The 23,590-nt window shown below is 44.7% G+C and overlaps 1 protein-coding gene across 2 annotated transcripts in view; it reads left to right on the top strand.

Moving 5' to 3' along the window:
- The window catches only part of PLCB1 (phospholipase C beta 1), a 703,903-nt gene that overhangs the window by 541,641 nt on the left and 138,672 nt on the right, over positions 1 to 23,590 (top strand). For both annotated transcript variants that reach the window (XM_084825185.1, XM_084825194.1), the window contains exons 15-19: positions 4,412 to 4,482; positions 8,986 to 9,082; positions 15,889 to 15,973; positions 18,729 to 18,853; positions 20,882 to 21,036. In XM_084825185.1, the coding sequence (XP_084681311.1) occupies positions 4,412 to 4,482; positions 8,986 to 9,082; positions 15,889 to 15,973; positions 18,729 to 18,853; positions 20,882 to 21,036 (533 nt within the window). The remainder of the gene's footprint in view (positions 1 to 4,411; positions 4,483 to 8,985; positions 9,083 to 15,888; positions 15,974 to 18,728; positions 18,854 to 20,881; positions 21,037 to 23,590) is intronic.

Raw genomic sequence — 23,590 nt, 5'->3', positions numbered from 1 at the left:
TGGTGGTCAAGAAAAAGGACACAATCAGAATTGGCGTCTAATGTCATAAATATTCAATGGTATTAATTTGTTCTGGCCACCACTTCATCCCAGTTGAGAAATAGGTCCTATGTTCCTCAGAAGAAACACTCAACGACATTGCATGAGTAACCAACTTTGAGAAGTGGCATTCATCTTTTTGTTTTCTAGAAGAATTTAAACTAATCCCTTTGAAATTTCTTACTGGTTTATGGTAAGTTAGTTCACTTGGTGTGAATTAGAGTACTCATTTTGAAGCGAACTTTTGTTTTTAGGCCTGAGAGGACTTGATCCTGGCCACTTGAGCTTTGCAATTCAGTTGCAGAGCACATGCTTTGTATGTCAAAGTTTTCTTGTTCAATCCCCAGCATCCCCACTTGGAAGGTAGCAGGGATTACAGTACTGCTGCCAGTCAGAGTAGGCAATACTGGACTAGGCAGTATCAATCTAAGGTGATGGCTTCACATGCTCTTTCTTCTTTCAACCAGCACCTGTTTCATAGAGTCCTTATCCTCCCTGTCCAGATGGCGATGATGATTTGTAAAATCACTAGCTGCTGTACAAAAATGGAAATAAAATGGGCCTTGTGCACAAGCTTACAATCAAATGTTAAAAAAACAAGACAGACTAAGGTGGAAAGGAAAGCAACAGTAAATGACTGTTCGTGTTTCTCTAGGCACAGTGCTGCAGGCTATTAATGACGTCAGATTTATAAGCATCCCCCTGGGCCTGTCCATCAGTCATGTTTTCCTTTGTTGAGTTTTCAGTCAGAGACTTATTTCTGAATAAAATCATAGCCTTTTGATACCACCCATCAGGAAAGCACGTTTGTGTTGGGTAGTGATTATTAGGATTATTGTTACTCCATTCTGAAAGCCAGGATCCGTTTGAACTAGGGATGGGTGGAACCACTGAGTTCTACTCCACCAGGTTTTGGCAGATAACAGAATTAATTTATTCCTCTCTGCCTGGCTTCTGTAATTCACTCCACAACTCACTCACTTTCACCTCCCTGCCTGCCTCTCAGACTTTTAGATGGCAGAAGACAGTCTGGAACAGGGGTGAGTGGAGTTCAGGCTTATGGATCTGCTTTTCTTTCTTTTCTTTTCTTTTCTTTTACTGGAATCCCAAGATTTACCAACCAGAGCCTGGTGCAAAAGACATACACTTAGAATACAAGAATGTTGAACCCAGGAACCCTCCATCCTGCATATGAACCTGATTGTCAGAGATTGGGGAGGGAAAGAAGGGGAGTGTCCAGGTCCAGCACAGACTGTGTTGGGCACCCCTACACACTGATACAACACACACCTCCAGCAGATAGAGATACAGGTAGAAAGTAATTGTTTTTAATTTTTAACCATCCCCTCATAGGATCAGTTTCTGGTACTGCGATTCAATGAGGCAGGGGAAATAAATGAATGAAACAGCCCTTGCATATATCTATCTCTGTCAGGCTGTCAGATGTGGAGAGAGGTCTAAATCAGCCCCCTGATTGTGCTAGAACCACTCTGTCTGACCATCCCAGATGTAGGAAGGGCAGAGTTTCTATTTCAAATCTTCTTCTTAGGGCACTGTTTGTCTGCAGAATCAATTCCATGAAGAGAAAAAAAATGTTGTTTTTTACAAGTGGGTAAAATCTAAGATATGTCCTACTTAGAGTAGACCCAGATAAATGAATGAGACTTCGGTTAGTCATGACTAACAAGCCCCAGTCATTTCAGTGAGTCTACTCTAAGTAAGACTTGCCTGAATGTCTGCGTGAAATGCAAGCACGGGTGTGTTTTCTAAAATGTCCTTTGTTGGTGCAGAGGTTTGTATCAAATGGTGACGGAAAGCTCATTGATCCTGTGGATGCTTCCATGAACTGCGGGGGGGGGGGGAGTTTAGAAAGTTCTCCCTTCTTCTGCAAAACATTAAGCCACCTTCCACACTATTCCAAAGGGTCTCCCAAACCCCTGGAAAAAATGGCAGGGGGAGGCACGGGGACTGCAGCAGGAAGGGGAAAGAAGTGAAAACCACTTGCCCCCACGCCTTTCTGCTTACAGAAGCCTTTTGTTAGTGGAGGAGCACCCCCGCGCCATTTCTGTAACACTCTCCAGATCCTCCCCAATTCATTATACAAAAAGAGACTGAGTTAGAAAAATATATATAGTGGGACATCCTCCTAATCATATGACTTTCATTGCCTAACATAAATTACTGTTATTTTAATTGCTACTTATTGGTAGCATTTTAATTCATAAGCAGCAGGAGCACAGAATGGAAACTACCAGGAACCTTCAGAAATCTTCAGACATCACAGTCTTGTCTCATAGCCCTCTAAATATGAACTATATTAGAATTAAATGCTCAGAATGATTTACAATTTTTTATTCACTCAGCCCTGTTTCTTCATCTGGTTGTTGTAAACCACACTCTCTCTAACTCAGACTCACCTCTAACCTACACTATTAACAGTGGACAACATTTCAGGGTTGTCATGTTGTGCTTTACAGTATATAACACAAACACTTTGCCTACGCTTCAGTGGCATTTTGCTATTACTAGCAGATAGAAACCACACTGTGTGATTCACTGAGTTTTACAGGGGGTCCAGATGACAACATCTTCCATTTGTAACTCTCCCATGCTTTACTACAGCTTATTTCATCTTTTTCTTACCAGAAAAAAATCTGTTAAGGAAGAAAAGACAGAATAGCTGCCGAATGTTGTTTTTTTTTAAATTATTATTATTATTGTTAGTCCTAGGAACCCTGTATCTGGAAGCATCTGATTTTTTTTTTCAAAGAGAAAGTGTATCTATCCAAGGAGAAAGTGTGTTTACTGCTGGCTTGCAACAACACTGCAACTGGCCATTGTCTTGAGTAGATCATGTGAGGTCAGGGGAAGCAGACTGCAACAGCAGTCACTGTCTGTTTTTGGGTCACATTCAGGACCTTGGATAGCACACTGCAGGAGAGTGGCTGCCTGGATATTCTCCCATAAGGAGCTGTTGTCACAGCAAAGAACTGCAGTCAACTAATGCTTTAAGGAAGCTAGCAGAGCCTCGTCTTCCAGAGGCTCCACTTCTGCTGGATGCTGACTGCGATTGTTAAAGGGCCAATGTCTCTTTCTGCATTCTCATGCTCCTGCATGGCTGAGGGACAGGAGAAGCTTTAGAGGAGGTACCCTCAGAATCAGATGATGGGGAAGCTATGTGTGCCATCAAGGTGGGACAGTATAAAAGGGGGTGCTGAGGGTTCCCCTGGACATGGGGTGAGCTGTGACCTATCTGAAACCAAACCCTGTGAATCAGGCGACATAACACTGTGTAACTTCAAAGGGATCACTGATACAGCTTTTGGGGTGTTACCAGTGGCTTTGTTACAGCCAAAAGTGTATAATTTGACATAGGTTTTATGGATGGAGATGTCATGGTCTTTAGGCTGAGAAAGTATGGAAGAGCTGAGGGCTCCCCCTGAAATGTAACCCATCTGAATCCAAGTCTATCTTCAGAGAATGCCCTGCCTCAGAAGCAGGGGACATGACAGCTGGTGGGCAGGCACGTATGCACATCCTTCAAGTCTGGCCAGCAGTGTTTCCAACCTCCACATGAAGCTGGAGCCTTACTGGTGCTTGGCTTTCTTCTCTCCACTCCCACAGCCACCGCTGATTTGATTGGCAGCAGCAATGTGCTTGGTTCTCCACCCCACAGCCACCAGCCACACAACTGTTGGCAGTGGCATGAGGCACCCAGCCTCTCAGACCCGGGGCACAGCACAAAATATTCCGGGCACAGGGCAAGGCCTTGCAGTGACCCTCAGCACAGTATTGCATAAACTGACTGACACTGGTGCTCCGGAGTTTCAGACTACTACGGTTTCTGTATTTTGTGTCCAAAAATGCATTGATCGTGCTCACTAGTTACGGTTGTATATGCACTGCATACAGAGGCAAGATACATACCTTTGCATCAAGTGAACATTAACCTCAGAGATCTGGGGAAAAGAGAGAGGCAACTGTGAGAAAGAAGCAGTGGCATTTTGCACCCATCTTTAAAGGAAAAGAACATTTTAAGTTTTCCAGCTATAAATCATATTCTGTATCAGTTCTGCATGTTTATTTTAAACACCCTATAACTTAATGCCTTTTGTGGGGAAGCCTGAGCATGGCTTAAATAATGTCATAGTGTTAATGTGTGGAAGGGATTATTTTTCCTGTTTGGCTCATAGATAAATGCTTGAAAAAATAGTTCACAAAGTGCAATAGTGAATAGTACAGTAAGATACCATCTTGAGCCTATGATACTATTGCATTTGAAGTGAAGCTATTCTGGTAATAGTACTAGTTAAATGTGCTTCAGGAGGTATAATCTACACTGATCTTTCTTTTTCCAATTAAAATGATTCAGGGGAAGCAGAGATTGAGAGTGACGATGATGACGATGATGACGATGACTGCAAAAAATCATCAATGGATGAAGTAAGAAATGAATCATTTTGAAGTACAAATTGCCCTGGCATGACTTTGAAAGCATCAAGCATCATCATGTTGGCATATGACTCAGTATTGTACTGCCATCTTCTGGATAGTGAGGACACTGCCACAAACTTCAGATATTCGCCACTGTCTTGTCAAGCTTTACTGAAGAGATCCACTGTTTGAGGAGGCCTTATTGGAGGCATATGGGGTCGTCCATTGCTCTATTGCTCTACACTTTGAATTATACATCTACATTCAACATTCTGCCTCCTACTCAGTTTTTATGTGATAGGCAACACTTTGGGGGCTTTGGGCTAAAATTATGTGGTTGCAGATGTCAGTATTGCACTGAAACTACAGTCGGGAAGGTGTGAATGCTCATGCAACAGCAGGGTTGCAGTGTGGATGCAGGAATGATATCAAGCAAATTTCATGGGAAATGTAAACTAGTCTTCTGAGGTTTATGTACGTGATTAAAAGTAGTGGTCTGGAAATATTCATCCACTTTGTTTTTCAAGGTGAAAATAGTGTTGGGGAATGAAATGTTCCCTGCAGACCTCTTAACTATAACTTTTTCTCTGAAAGTAATTGTGTCCATGATTTCCCCTCTTCGCTGCTGCTTTCTCCCTTGCTGTCTCCTTCCTTGAGTGATCCTAGGTAATCAAGGATCATATAGTAAACATTATAATTAGTGCTCTGCCGAAAATTTCTCCCACATTTTTTAACCATTCCCATTCAATTTGATAGAAAAGAAATTGCTTTCAAAAAGAAATTCAAAGGAGGAGAAATTTCAGAGAAATTCTCATGGGTTAGGTTTGGGGTTCTTGGGCTTACCTTACTTAAGAGGTGGCTGCCCAGTGTGCATGAGTGTCCTGTCTGTCATTGTACAACAACCTCTGTGGCAGCCTGTTGCTGCCTTGGCTTCCTACACTTTAATTAAAGCCATCATGAGGAAGACATCATGCAGTAATTCCTAGGGATGTACGAAACTCACCTTTTTGTGGATTGATTCGCGGCGGGGGGGGAAGGCGCTCCGTCCCTCCCCCTGGAATCCTCGACGGGGGGGAGGAGGCGATCCGGTCCTCACCCCCAGAATCCTGCCCGGCTGGCTCCGGTCCACGGCAGCTCTGCAGAGCAGCCGGCCAGGGCTGTCCGCAGCCGGATTTCTGGCTGCAGATGGGCTGGTGCGGACACAAATGGCGGCCGCCATAGCGGCTGCCATTTGCATCCAGCCAGGCTGTCATGATAGGCTACGTAAGTATTTACGTAGCCTATCACGGCTAACCCCCCCCAAAAAAAAACCAGCGTATGCAAATGGCGGCAGCTATGGCGGCTGCCATTTGCGTTCCCTATTTTTCTCCATTCTAGCCTACGTAAATATTTACATAGGCTATTACGGCAAAAAAAACGGGAACGCAAATAGCGTAGTGGGCACTATTTGCATTCCTTTATTTTTCATCGTTTTAGCCTATGTAAATATTTATGTACGCTAGAACGGCAAAAAATGGGGAACGCAAATGGTGGCCGCCGTAGCTGCTGCCATTTGTGTACGCCATTTTTGTTTTGTTTTTTGATTGGCTTGCCATGATAGGCTATGTAAATACTTACGTAGCCTGTCACAGCAAAGACCAGGATGACAGTGGCGGCCGTGGCAGCCGGTCGAAAGACCAGCCGCCGCCGGACCTGCCACCGGAGCCACCGCCGTCAGGAACATCCGCCCCAGGTAAGCCTTGTCCCGGGGGGAATCTGTGGGGGGGGGCAGGCCGTTCCACCACGGATTTCGGGGGGCTGAATGCCAGTGCATTCAGCCTCACTGAAATCCATGGCGGAATTCTCCGCCATCCCTAGTAATTCCTCCCATGGGGCTTCTTCTGTTCAGGAATGGCAAGTGGCCTGGGAGGCTGCAGAGCAATGGAAAGATGTGTAATAGAGAGAGAAAACACATACAGCACCCTTGGCCACCTTGCAGGGATTAGGTAAGATCAAAAATACTACCAAAAGAAATTCAAAATTCTGCCTCAAAAAAGGTGTTGCCACCTACAGAAGCAGTGCAATAAACTAAAAACTCTTAGGAAAAAAGAAAGAAGCTGTGCTACAACCCCTGCCAATAGTGAGCCCTATCTGTGACAAACTGTTGGAGAATTTCTCCTCCCCTAGGAGAAATTCAGTGAAATTATTCCCCCAGGTTCTCTGCCCACAAATAGGCTGGAGAATTTTGAGAAGCCATTTGTGCACAGCTCTAATTATAATGTCATGACACCATATAGCCAGATTTGGATATTTAATTACGCCAGTCAGGGCAAATTACAGCAATGGAGAATGGAGGCAACGTTTTTTGCATTGCATTGTCTTTATTCTGGTTGAGGAAACATTTTAATACACACCTTTCAGTACAATCCTGGGAAATCATTGAAAGGGATGGGGTGGGGATGCTTTCCACCGCTATTAGTTGTTTGTGGAAAGTGCATCCTACCCTCTTTCCAGCTCATCCATCGTTATTAACCAGAAAGATTCTCGGTCATCCATTTCTTAAAGTTATGTTTCTATTAAAACAATTTAAAATTTAAATCAGTAGAACAATGTTTCACTGGAAATGTTTGATTAAAAAGTATACATTGAGAGCAATGGAGACCTCCTGCTCCAATTCTTTTCTCTTTCTATCATGTTGTACATCTAGCCGTTCACTGGCAGTTTTCCTCTGTCACTTATCGGAGGACTACAGCTCACTTGGAGATTGCACCCCATTCCCCTCCCAGGAGGAAAATGAGCTTGAAAATAAGAAGCTCATAAAGCTTGCTTCCCCACTCCCTCCCAGAAAGGATTCTGCCTTTTTTTCATTTGCCCAAGATAAGAAAAGTAATTTACAGTTCATTTAATTAAAACTGTCAGTTGCTGTATGACTGCAGTAACGAGAATCACTTTGGCCTCAGTGACTGACTAGAGGACCATAGTTGTACCTTTTCCATACCAGCAGGCACAACAGCAACAGAAGAGAAGTCTGGCCCTAATTGGATGCAAATGCCTGTTAGCAATTCACTTCTTTGTCCTGTCCTTCTCAAAGTGACCTCTACCTTTTCCCTCCACTCCCCTTCTGTTGTATGTCTTGTCTTTTCCGTTTGTAAGAGCATCTGCCTCTTATTTCCATTTATGTGCAATATCCATCACAGCATTATATATTGAATTTTAATTGCTGTGAGTCCCTCAGAGAGACACATTATGTGTCAGGAGCGCCCCAGCTGCCTCTTTCAGTCTACTCCAATAGCTAACTCAAGACACAGACAAAAAGATTCTTTTTAAGGCTTTAATCCTTTTACAACTTAATGACTCTTTCAGATGCTAATCACCAGCGACTAAGCAAGGAACAGCACTGGGGAAAAGATAGCAGAGTAGCCTATGCGCCAGGTTAGGCAGTTGGTCCCCATTTGAAGGAGAATCACGGGAAGACCCTGAACTTATGGGCTAGGAAGAGATCCTCCCTCTTTCCCTTGGGTCCTCGGGACACGACCGTTGCTTGTGCGCCAAACGAGCGCTATGCCTCCTTTCTGCGCCCACCAACTGTCATCGCTCCCAGCGTCGCATCGAGCATCCAGCAAGCCCCCCTCCAGCACTCTCTCGCTGCCAGGGTCACAGGTCACTATCTATCTCAGGAATTCTGGCAGGAGGAATCTCTGCCAGCTGCTGTGCCTGTGAGAGATGAGCTGGCTCCTCTCCCATGAATTGCTGATCCTCCTCAGAATCAGAACTGCTCTGGGGTTCTATCGGCTCAGTTTCCACCCTGACATTATGTCAGATAAGCAGGATAAAAAAGGAGTTGGTTTCTACATATTTCCACATCATTCATTCATTCATTTACAGTATTTGTGTATCGCTCCACATCCAAAGGCCTTGGAGTGGTGAACAGCAGACAGTATAAAGAATAAAAATGCTATGTTGATATAGATATAGACACACACAGAGAGAGAGAGAGAGAGAGAGAGAGAGAGAGAGAGAGAGATTTGATAAAACCAGGTTTGATAAACTCTGGCTGGTTACTCAAGGAAGGCTTCCTAAAATAACAGTGTTTTCAGGAGGCACCAAAAGCAACACAACTTCCAAAGGCACGGAATTCCATAGGAAGGAGGCCACCACACTGAAGGCTCTTTTCCTGGTGGACTCCAGTCGGGCCATGGGTCCATGTGGAACCACCAGGAACATCGCCATAGCTTTAGAAATGTTACAGGACTTTGGAAGTGTTGCCATGCCATTGGATATTGTGGAATGGGAATAAGTAGTAGGGATGGGCAGAACCACCCCATTCTGCTCTTGTAAAGGTTCAGTAGAACTGGATTTTGAGTGAAAAACACATTCTATTGTTGGAAAATTTAGGAAGCCCTTGAAAAGATTCCCCATTTTTTGCATCCAGTTGCTGTCATTATGCAGTTAACTTCATTCTGTAGATATTTTGATAGAGCTGTTGACATTATTGGCAAAACTACTATTCATGTTAGTCTTCTTCTGTTCTAGGGGACAGCTGGAAGTGAGGCCATGGCTACTGAGGAAATGTCAAACTTGGTGAATTACATACAGCCTGTGAAGTTTGAGTCATTTGAGACATCTAAAAGTGAGTATGAAAAGTATTGACAACAACTTACGTTTTCCATTTAGTGTTGGTTGTCCGTGCTAGCTTAAGAAATCAGTAGCATCAGCCCTTTGTGCATTTCCAGTACACAACAGCAAGCTGAGATCTTAAAGTTAAACAGGGCCACTACCTATTAGTGTAAGAGTATGGAAGTTACACACTCCTCCAAATTACATAGAGGCTTTCAAGGAAGAAGAAGATATTTTGGCAATACATGTTCCCTCCTTTCCCTGAAAAGTGGACATTTAAGTTTCTTTGGAGGAGATGGCAATGGAGTCTTATGGGATCTTCTTAAGAATCTGTTTACTTACAAATATACAGGCTGAGCAGGAATATATAGGATGCAGAAATAAGCACATGGACAGTAGCAGATTGACAGCAATCTTAGTTCAGGTCCTCAAAATCTGAGTCAGGATTTAGCAAAGCAAAATTTTGCTTCTGTTCTCGGAACTTTTTATGATCAGCCAAAAGTGGTTTCAGCCTCCACTTTGGCAAGTGTATCAGTGTGTCTTCTTTTTTGTGAAGGATCAAGATAATGGGGCGTTTCTCTGTTTATAATGATGTCTACATTCATACCAATATACAAAGGCACACTACAAGTTGTGAAACTGTGGTAATGTTACAATGTTTGTTATGACCCACGAATTCTTTCTCATAAATGATTTTCATAAATCCAGCCCCTTAAAAACAGATTAGCATTTTGCTCCATAGCAATCAGAATGGTGAGTGATAGAACAGGGGGAGGAGAAGCCATGGGGCGTGAGAAGCCATGACTGCCTTTGCTCTTTGGGGGCTGCTAAAGAAAGTGCTTCCACTTCTGATTGTGAGCACAACATACATTTACTTGATTTGATGCTGTCTATGGGGAGGAGCAGAATTTGGTCTCTTGATAGAGAATTAGGTTGACTTTAAAATTCATATCAGCAATACTCATCAGCAGTGATGTTGGAGCCAAAAATGGCTCATACCAATGTGCCCTTAAGTTAAAAGCAATGAGAATGTAAAAGGTTAATGGCACAATCAGTCAAAGACAAGCACTTACAAGTCCCATTGATTTCAGTTGGAAAGATTTAAGAATGTGCTCAACTCTTCCTCTCAAACCAATGGAAAATACGGTGGGTGACTGTCTTGGGCTTGTGCTCCAAGTTTTTAAGAGTAGCATGGTGCTAGAAACAGGTTTGGGGTTGTTTTCTTTGTTATTGTTTTTTGCAAAATGCCTTCATTTAAATTCATAACATAGAACAGGAATGCAAAACTCATCTTCTTGCGTACATTTCATTGTTTTTCCTCTGTTGTAAATTGGTTTATTAGAAATTAATGGTCCATACTCATGATTGCCTGCTGGTTTGCTGAAGGGGCCTTGCTGGGAATGCACTTTCCAACATCTGGAGCAAACAAACCGACACCTTTTCCTTACTTAGAGCAGAACCCCCTTTGAGAGAGCCTGTCCTGTTTCATTTTGTTGTGACAGGGTAGACAAATCCCTGTGTTGCTGCCTTTTAAAGGAAGCCTATAGCATTTGAAGTACAATGCTGAATCTTAAATATGTTTCATAGGTACTGTAGATATAGGGATCATGAATTCCAAATCTACATTCAAGTATTCTGTTTAGCCGTCTTGCACTTTGATGTCTACAGTATGCTCTAGTTGCATTCTCAAGAGATGTTTATACCAGACAAAAAACCCTGTTAATCGTTGGCCATAGATGGTAATGATTAAAGAAAGCTCTTCATACTCTGGACCTGTTGCGTTATTTGTTTACATGGATCATAGTGTAAGTCCGTGCCTTCAATGGTTTTATTTGGGGTTCTTCTGCATTAAGTTCAGTAAGCTCACCACAAACTACCTATGTGCAATTCATGCTGATCCCTTTCCTATAATCTAGGTTGGGTGAACTCCTGAGTTGGCACAAGTGCTAGTCGACATGTAGGAGCAATGCACAAAATCTCCCACAATGTAATTCCAGAGGGAGGGGGGCTGTACTACTGCCTACACTTCAAAATGTGCTCTAACTCGCCAAAACCAGTGTGGATAATATTCTAATAAAAGTTTACTGCAATATCATGTGGCATACTCCAACTGCTGTAGTACAATGTACTTGGTTCTCTTCTTGAGCAATCTTGGTCATTATTTGCAAAAGGCTGCATGTTTGAGGATGGGTGTTTACTGTCCAGCTTAGGGTGCAATCCTATGTATGTTTAGACAGAAAAAGGTCCTACAACTCCCAGGATGTTGGGAGTTGTATGACTTTCGTCTGTCTAAACAGGCATAGGATTGCGCCCTGAATGACAAAGCTATGCGCCCTGAATGACAAAGAAGTTTCCAACTTCTTCTTGCTCAGGTTACCTGTCTCTGTTACCAAGTATGCCCAAAGCTAGCAAAAATTGAAAATTCTAATATGTTTTCCTACCCCCATATCTCACAATGGAAGTTGGAAACAGCCTTTGGTAATGGGTTTTTCCTTGCCTTCAACGTAACATGTAGTGTTGGTTAAAATTAATCTCCACATTTGCTGCTATAATATACCAAGTTTTTCTTAACTTCTGCTCTCTGCCTCACAAGGGCCCCCATGTGTTCCAATGAGTGCTAGAGACAGAACTAAATAACTTCTGGTATTTATGTTTTCAAAGGGAGAGCAACCTTTTTTCTCTGTCCTTACAGCCTTTGGTGCTCTTTTTGCTCCAGGCGCAGCCTAACCTAATTAGATCTATGTAAATCTAATTAGATCTGTGTAACCCTCCCTCATTCCATCTTTCATACTCTTACCATCTGTTCATTTAAAATCTTGCCTGGCAACCTCCTTTTCTCCATCCCCTCTCCTTTTGTCCATTCATGTGAGGGTTGCCTAACATCTAGCTTGATTAAGCATTTTGATGAACTCAAAAGCTTGCTTATTTCTTTGACCTCATAGTTGGTCCTGATAAAGGCATTACCCTACCATGACTGATGGCCATCTTATGACTGTTCTACCTGGCATGGAGATTTTGAATGCCGGCACTGCTTATTCCTGTAGGTCAGGGGTGGGTAACATGCAGCCGGCTGTTTTTGCAGCATTTATGGCCATGGCCCCTGAAATTGCAGCAATTGTGCATTAAAACAAGGTGCCCAGGGTGCACGCACTTGTTTAGCAAGCAGAACCATATTTCCAGATTACAGCAAAACTGCTGCTATTTGGGCCACACTGCAGCAAATTTGGTGAGGGCAGCAGGGTATGGCTCCCCGACCTGTGGATGTTGTTCACCCCTGCTGTAGGCAGTGGGTGTCAGCTGGGATGGCATCAGGCGATGGCATCATCCAACCCCTGCGGGGCCCACTGCCAACCCCTAGAGACTCGAGATCCAACAGCGGCTGCTTTGCTGTCTGTTCACCTGCCCTCTCTGAGCAAGTGAGCAGTGACAGCAGCGAGGAGAAGGAAGAACAGCCTCCGCTCATCTTGCCTTCACCATCTAGGCCGTGGGAGGACAACAACTGAGGGTCAGGGGCTGCGCTGCCTCCCTCCCAGAACCTCCCAGAACCTACTTGTCAAAAGAACTTGTCAATTTCCTCTTCCACTTCCCCACTTCCTGAGTGCTGTGTGTGCATTGGGAGGGGAGGGAATCAACAAGTTCTTTGACAAGTAGGAAATATGGCTCTTCTGGGCTAAATGAAGTTGTGTATGAAGAGGATGAAACTGACAAGGATATTGACAACAGGGAAATATGCCTTTGTGGGACTACATGGTGGACTTGCAATCATGTGCCCTTGCGCAAGATAACCAATACAATGTTTAAAAACAATTATGACACCATTTGAGAAAATTTCAAGATCCCACCCAAATTGTGCAAATCATAATTTCCACAAATGGCAGAACCCCCCCAAAATTGTGCAAATACATTTTGGATTTTTTATATATATATAAAAAAAATCTGCTATAGTCCACTGCTGCTTACCGGAATGGAAATGCTGCAGGATCCTATCAGGCTTAATTGGAATGCAGTTCCCAGTGTTGAATAGCCCTAGGCACAACTGAGAAGGCCCTCTCTCTTGTGGCCACTAACTGAAGTTTCTGAACTGTATTCAAAGGTAGGCCCATGTACCAATGCATTGTAGTAATCCAACCAGTAGGTTAACAGAGCACGGATAACTGTCGCCAGGCTATCTCTGTCCAGATAGGGGCGGGCTACAGCTGGTATATCTATATGATAAAGTATAACATAAACACACAGAACATGTCTTTTATCAAGAAGGAGTATGACTGCCATTAATCTAGAACCAAATGTCTAATCACATATCTAGTATTCTTTAAGGTGTTAAGGGGAGTCAGCAATGAAGCTATCCAGTTTCAAAGGTTCTGCAATCTTCTGACAAAACTTGGTGGTACTACGAATGAGCTTACTGTCTCTGCTAAAAAAAAAATATCTGATTGGTGACTGGCTGATTCTATGACATTTCATTTCTTTTTAAACATATTATTTTATGTTTTTGATTCCTTGGTAACATAGTACACAAGTTAAGACAAGGTCAAGAACCTGTGAATAGCTGCGCTGCAGTGAAAGATTTACTTAGAATCATAGAATAGTAGGGTTGGAAGGGGCCTACAAAGCCATTGAGTCCAACCCCCTGCGTAATGCAGGAATCCAAGTCACACAAAAAAAGAGCATCCCTGACAAATGGCTGTCCAGCCTCATCTTGAAGGCCTCCAGTGTGGGAGAGCCCACCACCTCCCCAGGTGATTGGTTCCATTGTCATATTGCTCTTACAGTCAGGATGTTTTTCCTGATGTTCAGCCAGAATCTGGCTTTCTGTAACTTGAGCCCATTATTCCGTGTCCTGCACTCTGGCATGATCAAGAAGAGATCCTGGCCTTCTTCTCTGTGACAACCTTTCAAGTACTTGAAGAGTGCTATCATATCTCCCCTCAGTCTTCTCTTCTCAAGGCTAAACATGCCCAGTTCTTTCAGTCTCTCTTCATAGGGCTTTGTTTCCAGTCCCCTGATCATCTTTGTTGCCCTCCTCTGAACGCTCTCCAGTTTGTCTGCATCCTTCTTAAAGTGTGGTGCCCAGAACTGGAGACAGTACTCCAGATGAGGCCTAACCAGTGCTGAATAGAGGGGAACTAGTACTTCCCGGGATTTGGAAGCGATGCTTCTATTAATGCAGCCCAAAAGTTAACATGTGCCTTTTTTGCAGCCACATCACATTGTTGGCTCATATTCAGCTTGTGATCGACAACAATTCCAAGATCCTTCTCGCTTGTAGTGTTGTTGAGCCACGTATCCCCCATCTTGTAACTGTGCATTTGGTTTCTTTTTCCTAGGTGCAGAACTTGGCATTTATCCCTATTAAATGCCATTCTGTTGTTTTCTGCCCAGCGCTGCAGTCTATCCAGATCACTTTGAATTTTGTTTCTGTCTTCCAAAGTATTAGCTATCCTGCCGAATTTTGTGTCATCTACAAATTTGATCAGCATTCCGTGCACCTCCTCCTCCAAGTCATTCATAACAATGTTGAAGAGCACTGGGCCCAGGACTGAGCCCTGTGGTACCCCACTCGTTACCTCTCCCCAGTTTGAGAAGGTCCCATTGATAAGCACTCTTTGAGTCCGATTCTGTAGCCAACTGTGGATCCACCGGATCGTTGTTTCATCTAGCCCACTTTGAGCTAGTTTGCTCATCAGGATATCATGGGGCACTTTGTCGAAAGCTTTGCTGAAGTCGAGGTATATGATGTCTACAGCATTCCCACGGTCTACAAGGGAGGTGACTTGATCAAAAAATGAGATCAGATTTGTCTGGCAGGACTTGTTTTTGACAAATCCATGTTGGCTTTGAGTAATCACGGCATTGTTGTCAAGGTGCTTCCAGATGGATTGCTTTATCATCTGCTCCAGAATTTTCCCAGGGATTGATGTCAGACTGACTGGTCTGTAGTTCCCAGGTTCCTCCTTTTTACCCTTTTTGAAGATAGGGACAACGTTAGCCCTCCTCCAGTCATCTGGCACTTCCCCCATCCTCCATGATTTCTCAAAGAGAATAGACAGTGGCTCTGAGAGCTCTTCTGCCAGTTCCTTTATTACTTTAGGATGCAGTTCATCTGGCCCTGGAGATTTGAACTCATTCAAAGTAATTAGGTGTTCCTTGACCATATGCCTATTGATCTCAAGCTGCAATCCTGCCCCTTCAGCCTGTACTTAGAGGAAGACACACTAAGCCATGGCTTGGCATGAACTTGTTCTATTTGGTTTGCCTTGTATTTTTCAATTAATGAAAAACATAATAAAATAATACATCAAGGACCCTGGCCAAGTTCCAGAACTGTGAACACAAGGCTGCGCCATAGCTGACAATGCGGAATGCTCCTTTGCAGTCACACTAATTTCTGAGCCCTCTGTCCTATTAATATAGAAAATTAAGGGTGGCAAAGTGACTGTGACAATTATTGCTGTTGGAATAGACTTAATTAATATTAGGGTGCTTAAAAGATCTCCCTATCAATTTATATTGAGAATACTCTGAGTTAAAGTGGAAGGCAGGAAGAAAGGAACATGAGGCAGGGTAAACCCATGTAACCAATAATGCAGCAGAACTGGGGAGAGCCACTCCCCTCTCTCTCTCTCTCTCTCTCTTTCTCTTTCTCTTTCTCTCTCTCTGTGTGTGTGTGTGTGTGTGTGTGTGTGTGAGAGAGAGAGAGAGGGAGGGGGGAGGGGGGAGGGAGGGAGGGAGAGAGAGAGAGAGAGATTCTCAATAAACATTGCTGTTCTGAGTTCACATTTATTTACTTTTGGTTTTTTGTTTTCTTTTTAATTACAGAACGGAACAAGAGTTTTGAAATGTCTTCCTTTGTGGAAACCAAAGCACTCGAGCAGCTCACGAAATCTCCCGTTGAGTTTGTGGAGTATCTTTGAAATTGAGAAAATATCTTGTAAGAACTTGGTTATGACTGAGGAGATTGCTGAAGGTTGTCACTGACGGTTGATTTGGGTTGAAGGAACATGGTAAAACAGCACCAGTTTAGGCACTCAGTCCATGTAAATGTTGTGTTAATAAATATATAAACTGTATTGTACCCAAAAGTCATTTCCCTTTCTTTTCAACTTTAGAAAGTTGACCCTATAAGACAAGGGGACCACAGAAATAAATAGGATTTAGGTTTCCAATTAAATGCTTGCCACCTTGATGTCATGGCCACATCTGATGTTCTCCATATTGTGCTCTGTGTTGGACACACAGCAGTGCTGATCACTTTTTATGTCTTCAGCTATGCTTTTATGTGTTCTAGCTACATACTAGTTATTTTCCTACGGGCCTACAATGCAGTTGAACTTGTACAGGTATAAATCCCTATGTGTCTTCAGAATTTTGGATTCTTTAATACTGCCTTTTGTATTCTCCCTTCTCCAAAATAGTAGTGTTTCACTTTCAAGAGAGAGACCATAACTCAGTGGCTCAGTGTGGGGAATATCCTCTCCCCAGCACTGCCCCCATCTGTGGGGAACTGTTGCTCCTTCATTGGGCAATCCCACCCACAGGCTTTCTTATATATAGCAAATGCTTATTTTTCAGGGCCTAAGGAGCTCTCTGCCACTATAACTCTGAGTTCTGCAAGCTGACCATTTTCAACTGCCACCAATTCTATTAGAATACTTTACAACCTCCTAGTAGCTGGTATAAGAGGCTTAGGCATGAGATTGTCAGGAGTGCTTCTGAGCGCAGGGAGTTGGAGAGCAGTTCAGATTCTGAAGAACAACTGCTAGACATGGGGGAGTTATGTTCCCAGGCAGTTCTAGACATGGCTAGGCAGGCTCCTCAGGTTTCAAAGGTGCTGTCAGGGTTCCCCTGTCGCCTACTGAATTTTCCAATAGCCAAATCAACACTCAGATAAAAAGGGCTGTTTTCCAAGGCTTTAATTCCAGTTAACCTAATGAGGCGTACAGATGCTAATTGCTAGAGACTCAGAGAAACTACAAAGGAACAGCCATCTAGGGATTTCTAAGGGTTAGGATGTCAGTTGATCTCCGTTTGTGAAAAACACGGCAATTCTCTGAACTTAAGGGGTGGGAGGGGAAGATCTCCCCCTCTCCCGTGCTGCTTCTGGGCATAGCTGTTGACGCCGAGCCAATCGGGCTGAGCGCCGAAGCTCGGCCCTGGCGATCCCTTGCATGTGCCTGCGTCTGCGCCTCGCGTCTAAAAGTTCAGGTTGTCCCTCCCTTTCCATGCCTGGTTCACTGTCGCTCCCAGGGATGTGAGTGTGGGGGGGGCTCCCCCTCCAGCTGCACCTCTGAAGTCTGAGAGAGTTCCTCCCTCACGAGTTGCCTCTCTTCCTCAGAATCAGAGCTGCTTTGGGACTCTATGGGCTCAGATACAACCCTGACAGGTACAGCTGGAGGAGGAAGGTCCCTCTTCACACATACCCCCCCCCCCCCATGAGAGACAGCGAACAGGGAGAGGCAGGGTTTGGGGAATCTGAATTAATAGATGCAAGGTGCAGACGCAGAGCTAGGAGGGAGATGGCCAGGGCAGAACTTAGAAGGTCTACCTGATTGGCCCTGCGTGAACAGCGGCACTTAGAAGCCGAGAGAGAGAGAGAGACCTCCTCCCACCCCTTAAGTTAGGCTAGTGAGACCAACTTTCTTTCAAACGGCGGGCAACTTTTGTGGCTATCTTTTGAACCCCTTGAAGGCATTTCCTTGTAGACTGAGAGTCACTGAGAATTTGCAGCTGTATGTCCCTTTTAGGTAATGGATTAAAAGCCATAGATTGAAGCCTCTTGTCTGTGTTGGATTTGGTGTTTGAAGTTCAGTAGGGGCAAAAGGAATCCTGACAGTGATGGGCTAGAGACAAGATTAACTATTAAACCAGTAATTTATTAAAGGGATATTATTTCATATTATATGTAGGAAGGTTCAAAATGTCTTACCCCTGGCAAAATACCAAAGCCTGAATCAGATGCTTGGCAGCTCCACCTGGTTTCTTGCAGTGCAACCTACTAATTGTGTGAACTGGTATTCCATTTGTGTTTGTACCTGTGGCTGCTGGCATTGTGCATTTAGCGTACCCCTTTTCCAAGCTGGTGCAATTATTATTTTTTTATTATTATTTATTACATTTCTATACCGCCCAATAGCCAAAGCTCTCTGGATGGTTTAACAAAGATTAAAAACATTAAAAATCCAGCATACAGAGATTAAAAGCCATAAAAAACACATGAACAGACAATATACACAAGAGATCATATATCTCTTGCACAGATTGCAGCAGCTGTGTATGTATCACCTCTTTGTGGAAGCACCAGTTCATACACTTGGTGCCTCTTAGCGATCACCATTGCGTCATGAGTCAGCCAATGATTCTGTGCACTGATTGTGTGGGGTCTGGTGATCCATCGACAGCAAAGCAACAAAAAAATCCTTTCCTTCCTCCCTTCCCACACAAACATTTCTACTGTGCATAGATCTGGACAAAACAGAATCTGTTCAGATAATGCATCTGAAGTACTCATTGGCTTCCTACCTACCAGGCGATAGTAACATCTGTTGAGAGTGGCCCATGTGCCATTTAAGTTGGTAACATGTACCAACAATATTTGTGTTTAAAGCTTCAAACCAGGTAGCTTTTCCAGTTGTATTTTTTCTTAACCATTCACAATTTAGGTATAATAAAATGCAGCTGAGCCGAATTTATCCAAAAGGGACACGTGTTGATTCCTCAAATTACATGCCTCAGCTCTTCTGGAATGCAGGCTGTCAAATGGTTGCTCTTAACTTCCAAACTGTAGGTAAGCATCCACCCTACTACTTGCTTAAGCTTTTGTGTGTGTTTTCTGGAGAAATTTGTTAAGAGAACAGAGTGTATGAAATGAAAATTAGGCAGTTGCATGCATACTTCTGCTGATGCCAGTAGCCTCTTAAAATTATTAGCTTAAATATGCTACATCCATGGGGTTGCATATGTTAGTCTACCTTAGGCCCCATTCATGTCAATGGGTCTACTCTAACATTGGGTACAACCAATATGAAATGTTGTGTTTCTTAAGCAAATTACCACTATCATTTGTTTTAACTAAGTGCTGAAAATGTAGTCCTGTTCAGATAGGGTGCTTCATTAAGTATTTACTCCTTAGATTTTGGTTGTTGTTTAGCAAACTTGTTTAATTGGATCTGCTCTTTTAAGAAGCATATCACTAGATTACAGTAGTTGTAATCTGAGCTCTGTGGTGATATTAATTATGGGGAAAGCTAGTAATAATAACACAGTATTTGATTAGAAAAATAAAATTGGTATTATGGATACACACAGTAGGAAATTAATTTGGGATCGTGATAGTTCATTTGGTTTTGTTCCTTGAACCGTACTAATGCTAAAATCGCAAATATTATGATGTAGAGAGCCCCCTGCAATTCAGCAATATATTCAAAGCCTTTGTCAAGATCCCATGATGTTCAGACTGAACATGGAGTTGGATGCAGATTTTAAAGAAGTCCACAGTGTGTGAAATCAGGCATCAGAACGAAAGCACTTGGCACACTATAAAAATGGCAGTGGATTTTGATGACCTTTGGCAGCATGATGGGCAATTATAAATTACCTGTGAAGTCCTGCAACTGCATGGAACATCATGGGGCAGCTGACCACATAACTTTTGCTTAACTGTAGCAGCCAACCATGTAGTGAAGCAGGTGTTACTGTGCCCTCACAATGAAATTAAAATTTGTCCAGAAGTGAAAAATAACCAGCATTCCCCTGCTGTGGTAAAGCAGCAACCACAAAGCAAATAGAACTCCTACCCTTGAAATTATACAGGCATAGTGGTGATTTCAGTAGGTATGACTAATGTTTTGGAAGTGGTTCGGAGCATTATTTTAATAAAATGAAAGGTCACTGATTTTAGAATGCCCTCTTTGTGCCTTGTGATATTCTTTTCAGCTTCAGTCCAAAGCAGAGAGTAATGATGACTTTAAAAATGATTCCCCCCCCGCCCCTGGCATTTAGCTTTTAATGTAGACAGGCAATGAATGGGCAAAGAGCTCACTTCACCCAACCCAATTTTGTATAGCCAAGCTGCTTTGGTTGTTGTCAAGCACCCCCACCCCCTGCCACAATGGGCAATATAATGAGTGAACTGGGAGATCCATGATATAGTCACAGTAATTCCTACAGTGGCAATGTCATTTCAGATGCTTCCATCATTAGAACTGCTGCTCTCTATGTCCAGTAGTACCATGCCCATGTGAGATAGATAGATAGATAGATAGATAGACAGACCCATCCATACGCATATTCATATATGCTTAAATCTAACATTCCACGAGCAGAAGAAATGGGACTTTCTTCCTCTCTCCTCCCCACTGTAGTCCCCTGGCTACCCAAACATCTGCTCTGGAGAGTTTACCAGCCCTCCAGAGCAAATTCTGAGAATGTGTAGGTGGCTGCGGGAGGGGGGGGGGAGGGGTAATCATCCCCCTCCCTGTCCCACTGATGGAACTGCTTCCATCAGCAGAATACCACAAATAGTTCCAACCCACAGAGCCATTATTTATTCATAATTTTAGGAGTACTGTATGAACTGGCCTTAACATATGCTCAAAATACTGCATATGGGAAGAAGAATGTACCTTCATTTTTATAGCGAGAATTCAACGTGTTAAACATGAGCATATAAAGATGGCAGGAGACCTCTAGTGGAATTTCAGTGTTCTTATTTTGTCGGTGTGCTAGAAAACTGTTAATGGAACTGTAGAGAAACTTCTGTATGAGTTCTGTCCCATAACACATAACACTGAAATATTTTATTTTTGTCACTTAGATTTGTCTATGCAAATAAATATGGGGATGTATGAATATAATGGCAAAAGTGGGTACAGACTAAAGCCAGAATTTATGAGAAGACCCGACAAGCACTTTGATCCTTTTACTGAAAGTATTGTAGATGGAATAGTAGCAAATACTTTGTCAGTGAAGGTATGTATATTCAGTTGCTAACTTAATATTTTTTGTCATATACGCGCACTTAACATTAACCCTCAGGATGGCTTCTCATGCTACGTTTTGCACTTTGATGCTGATTCCTAAGTAAGAAGTACACATCTTCTGCATCAGTTATGAAGGCCACGTGTATGCAGGTCACTGCTTTTTCCTTTAAAATGTATGGTTTGTAGAGTGGTGGCCCTTCAGCTAGACTCCCCCCTGCTGGAGGACTCTGCCGGTGTTTGGCAGCCTTCAGGCCTCCCTTTTTTATTCCCCTTGGATCTCCAAGTCTTACAAATGCAGGCACAAGAGCCAGGGCCTGCAGGAGAGGCTACCACCACCCCCGGGGAAGAGGCGGGCCTGCTGCTGCTGCCGCCGCCGCCGCCGCCACTACCACCACCACCACCAGGCCTTCCCTATAGACTTCTGCCTGGCAGACGGCCAGTCCCTGCAGGACCAGGCCCCCAGGTACCCAGCCAGCTGTGCTGCTCCACCTGCCCCTCCCGGGAGGGGCTACATAAGCTGGCTGGCTGAGGTGGCCTGGGAGAGCCAGGGCCTGCAGGAGAGGCCACCACCGGGGAAGAGGAGTGCCTGCTGCTGCTGCTGCCGCCGCCACTGCCACCACCGCCGCCACCGCCACCACCACCACCACCACCACCAGGCCTTCCCTGTGGACTCCGGCCTGGCATTATTTTTAAGGGGATTTTTAATTTTTGTTTGTTTTTCTGGGGGATTTTATTGCGTTTTTAGGGGTGGGTAGCCTGCCTGATAGGCGGGAGCGAGGGGGCATGTGTCCGCCAGATGGAGGCAGTGGGGGGAGTGTTGGGGGCCAGAACATACCAAGGCTGGGCGGAAGGCGCTGGCGGAGCGCTAGGGGCAGGCCATGCCAGGTAAGGGGAACAAGGGAGAGATGTGTAGTATCTGTCCCCTGCTCCGGGCCTGTCCAGAGCCAAAGGATGGCTGGGGGAGGCGTGACCCCATCTTCTGGCCTTCGTTTGCTGCTCTGCAATGCCAGGTCTGTTACCCAGAAAACCTCCCTCATCCATGACATGATTCTGGATGAGGGTGCAGACCTGGCATGTATTACGGAGGCCTGGCTGGCCGAGGCTGCTGCTCCAACCCTTGCAGCCATGTGTCCAGCCGGATTTTCATATGCACAGCAGCCGAGGGCTGGGGATCGGGGAGGGGGAGTGACTGTTATCTACCGAGAGTCCTTGGTCTTCACCAGGCCCCCTCTCCAGGAGACCAAGGTTGCTGAGTGCATGTACTGGAGGTTGGGCCCGAAGGGCAGTCTGGGGATTCTGCTTGTGTACCGTCCACCCCGCTGCACGACTGACGCCCTGGCCGAGGTGCTGGAGGTGGTCTCTGATGTGCGTGTACAGTCCCCTAACTTATTGGTGTTGGGGGACTTCAACGTACATTCGGAGGCCATCCTCACAGGAGCACCTCGGGACTTCATGGAGACCATGGCCTCCTGGGGGCTGCACCATATTCTAACTGGGCCCACCCATGTAGCCGGTCATGCACTAGACCTTGTGTTTGTTTCTGGAGAAGCGGGGAGTGATCTGGAAGTCGGGGGTATATCCACCACACCCTTGTCATGGTCAGATCACTATCTGGTGACGTTGGACTTCTCGGTTCCACAACCCCTCCTCAGGGGTGGAGGACCCATTAAAGTGGTCCGCCCCAGGCGTCTTATGGATCCAAATGGATTCCTGAACGTGCTTGGGGATTCTCTGGGGCACGCCAACAGCCACTCGGTCGAGACCCTGGTGGGTGGCTGGAATGCCGCAATCACTGGGGCATTAGATCAGGTGGCTCCGAAACGCCCTCTCCCCCTGAACAGGGCTCGGACTGCACCATGGTTCAATCCGCAGTTACGAGCTCTGAAACAGGAGGTGAGACGGCTAGAGCGCCGGTGGCGGAAGTCTCGCTCCGAAGACGATCAGACACAGGCTAGAGCTGTAGCTTCAGCCTATCACATGGCGGTGAAGGCAGCAAAAAAGGAATATTATGCTGCCTCCATCGCGTCTGCAGAGTGCTGTCCCAGGAGGCTGTTCCAAGTGGTCCGGAGCCTGGTCGGTCCTGTGGCTCCGGAACCACTGGAGCATTCTAAGCATTGAATGGAGCATTGGAGCAAGGCACTTTGCAGATAAAATTGATCAGATTATGTGTGTTACTCTGCATGCTGTGGATACAGTTAGTGAGCAAGAGGCGGCCTGTGGCAAACCGGTTTTGTGGGATCGGTTCCAGCTTCTTCCTCCTGATGAAGTGGACAAGGTGCTTTCATCTGTAAGGCCGACCACCTGCTTACTTGATCCTTGCCCATCTTGGCTCATTATGGGCTGCAGAGAGAGACTGGGTGAGGGGATCAGGGCGGTGGTGAACGCCTCCCTTGAGGAGGGAGTGATGCCATCAGCCCTCAAGGAGGCAGTGATAAGACCACTCTTAAAGAAGCCCTCCTTGGATCCTCAAGTTCTGAACAACTTTCGCCCAGTCTCAAATCTGCCATTTTGGGGCAAGGTGATTGAGCGGGTGGTGGCGGTGC

The sequence above is a fragment of the Heloderma suspectum genome, chromosome 1 (genome assembly GCF_057233095.1).
Source record: "Heloderma suspectum isolate Gila_16-S chromosome 1, 16-S_ref, whole genome shotgun sequence".
NCBI classification, from domain to species: domain Eukaryota; kingdom Metazoa; phylum Chordata; class Lepidosauria; order Squamata; family Helodermatidae; genus Heloderma; species Heloderma suspectum.
The sequence above is the reverse complement of the archived record's forward strand: the minus strand, read 5'-3'. Positions and strand labels throughout refer to the sequence as shown.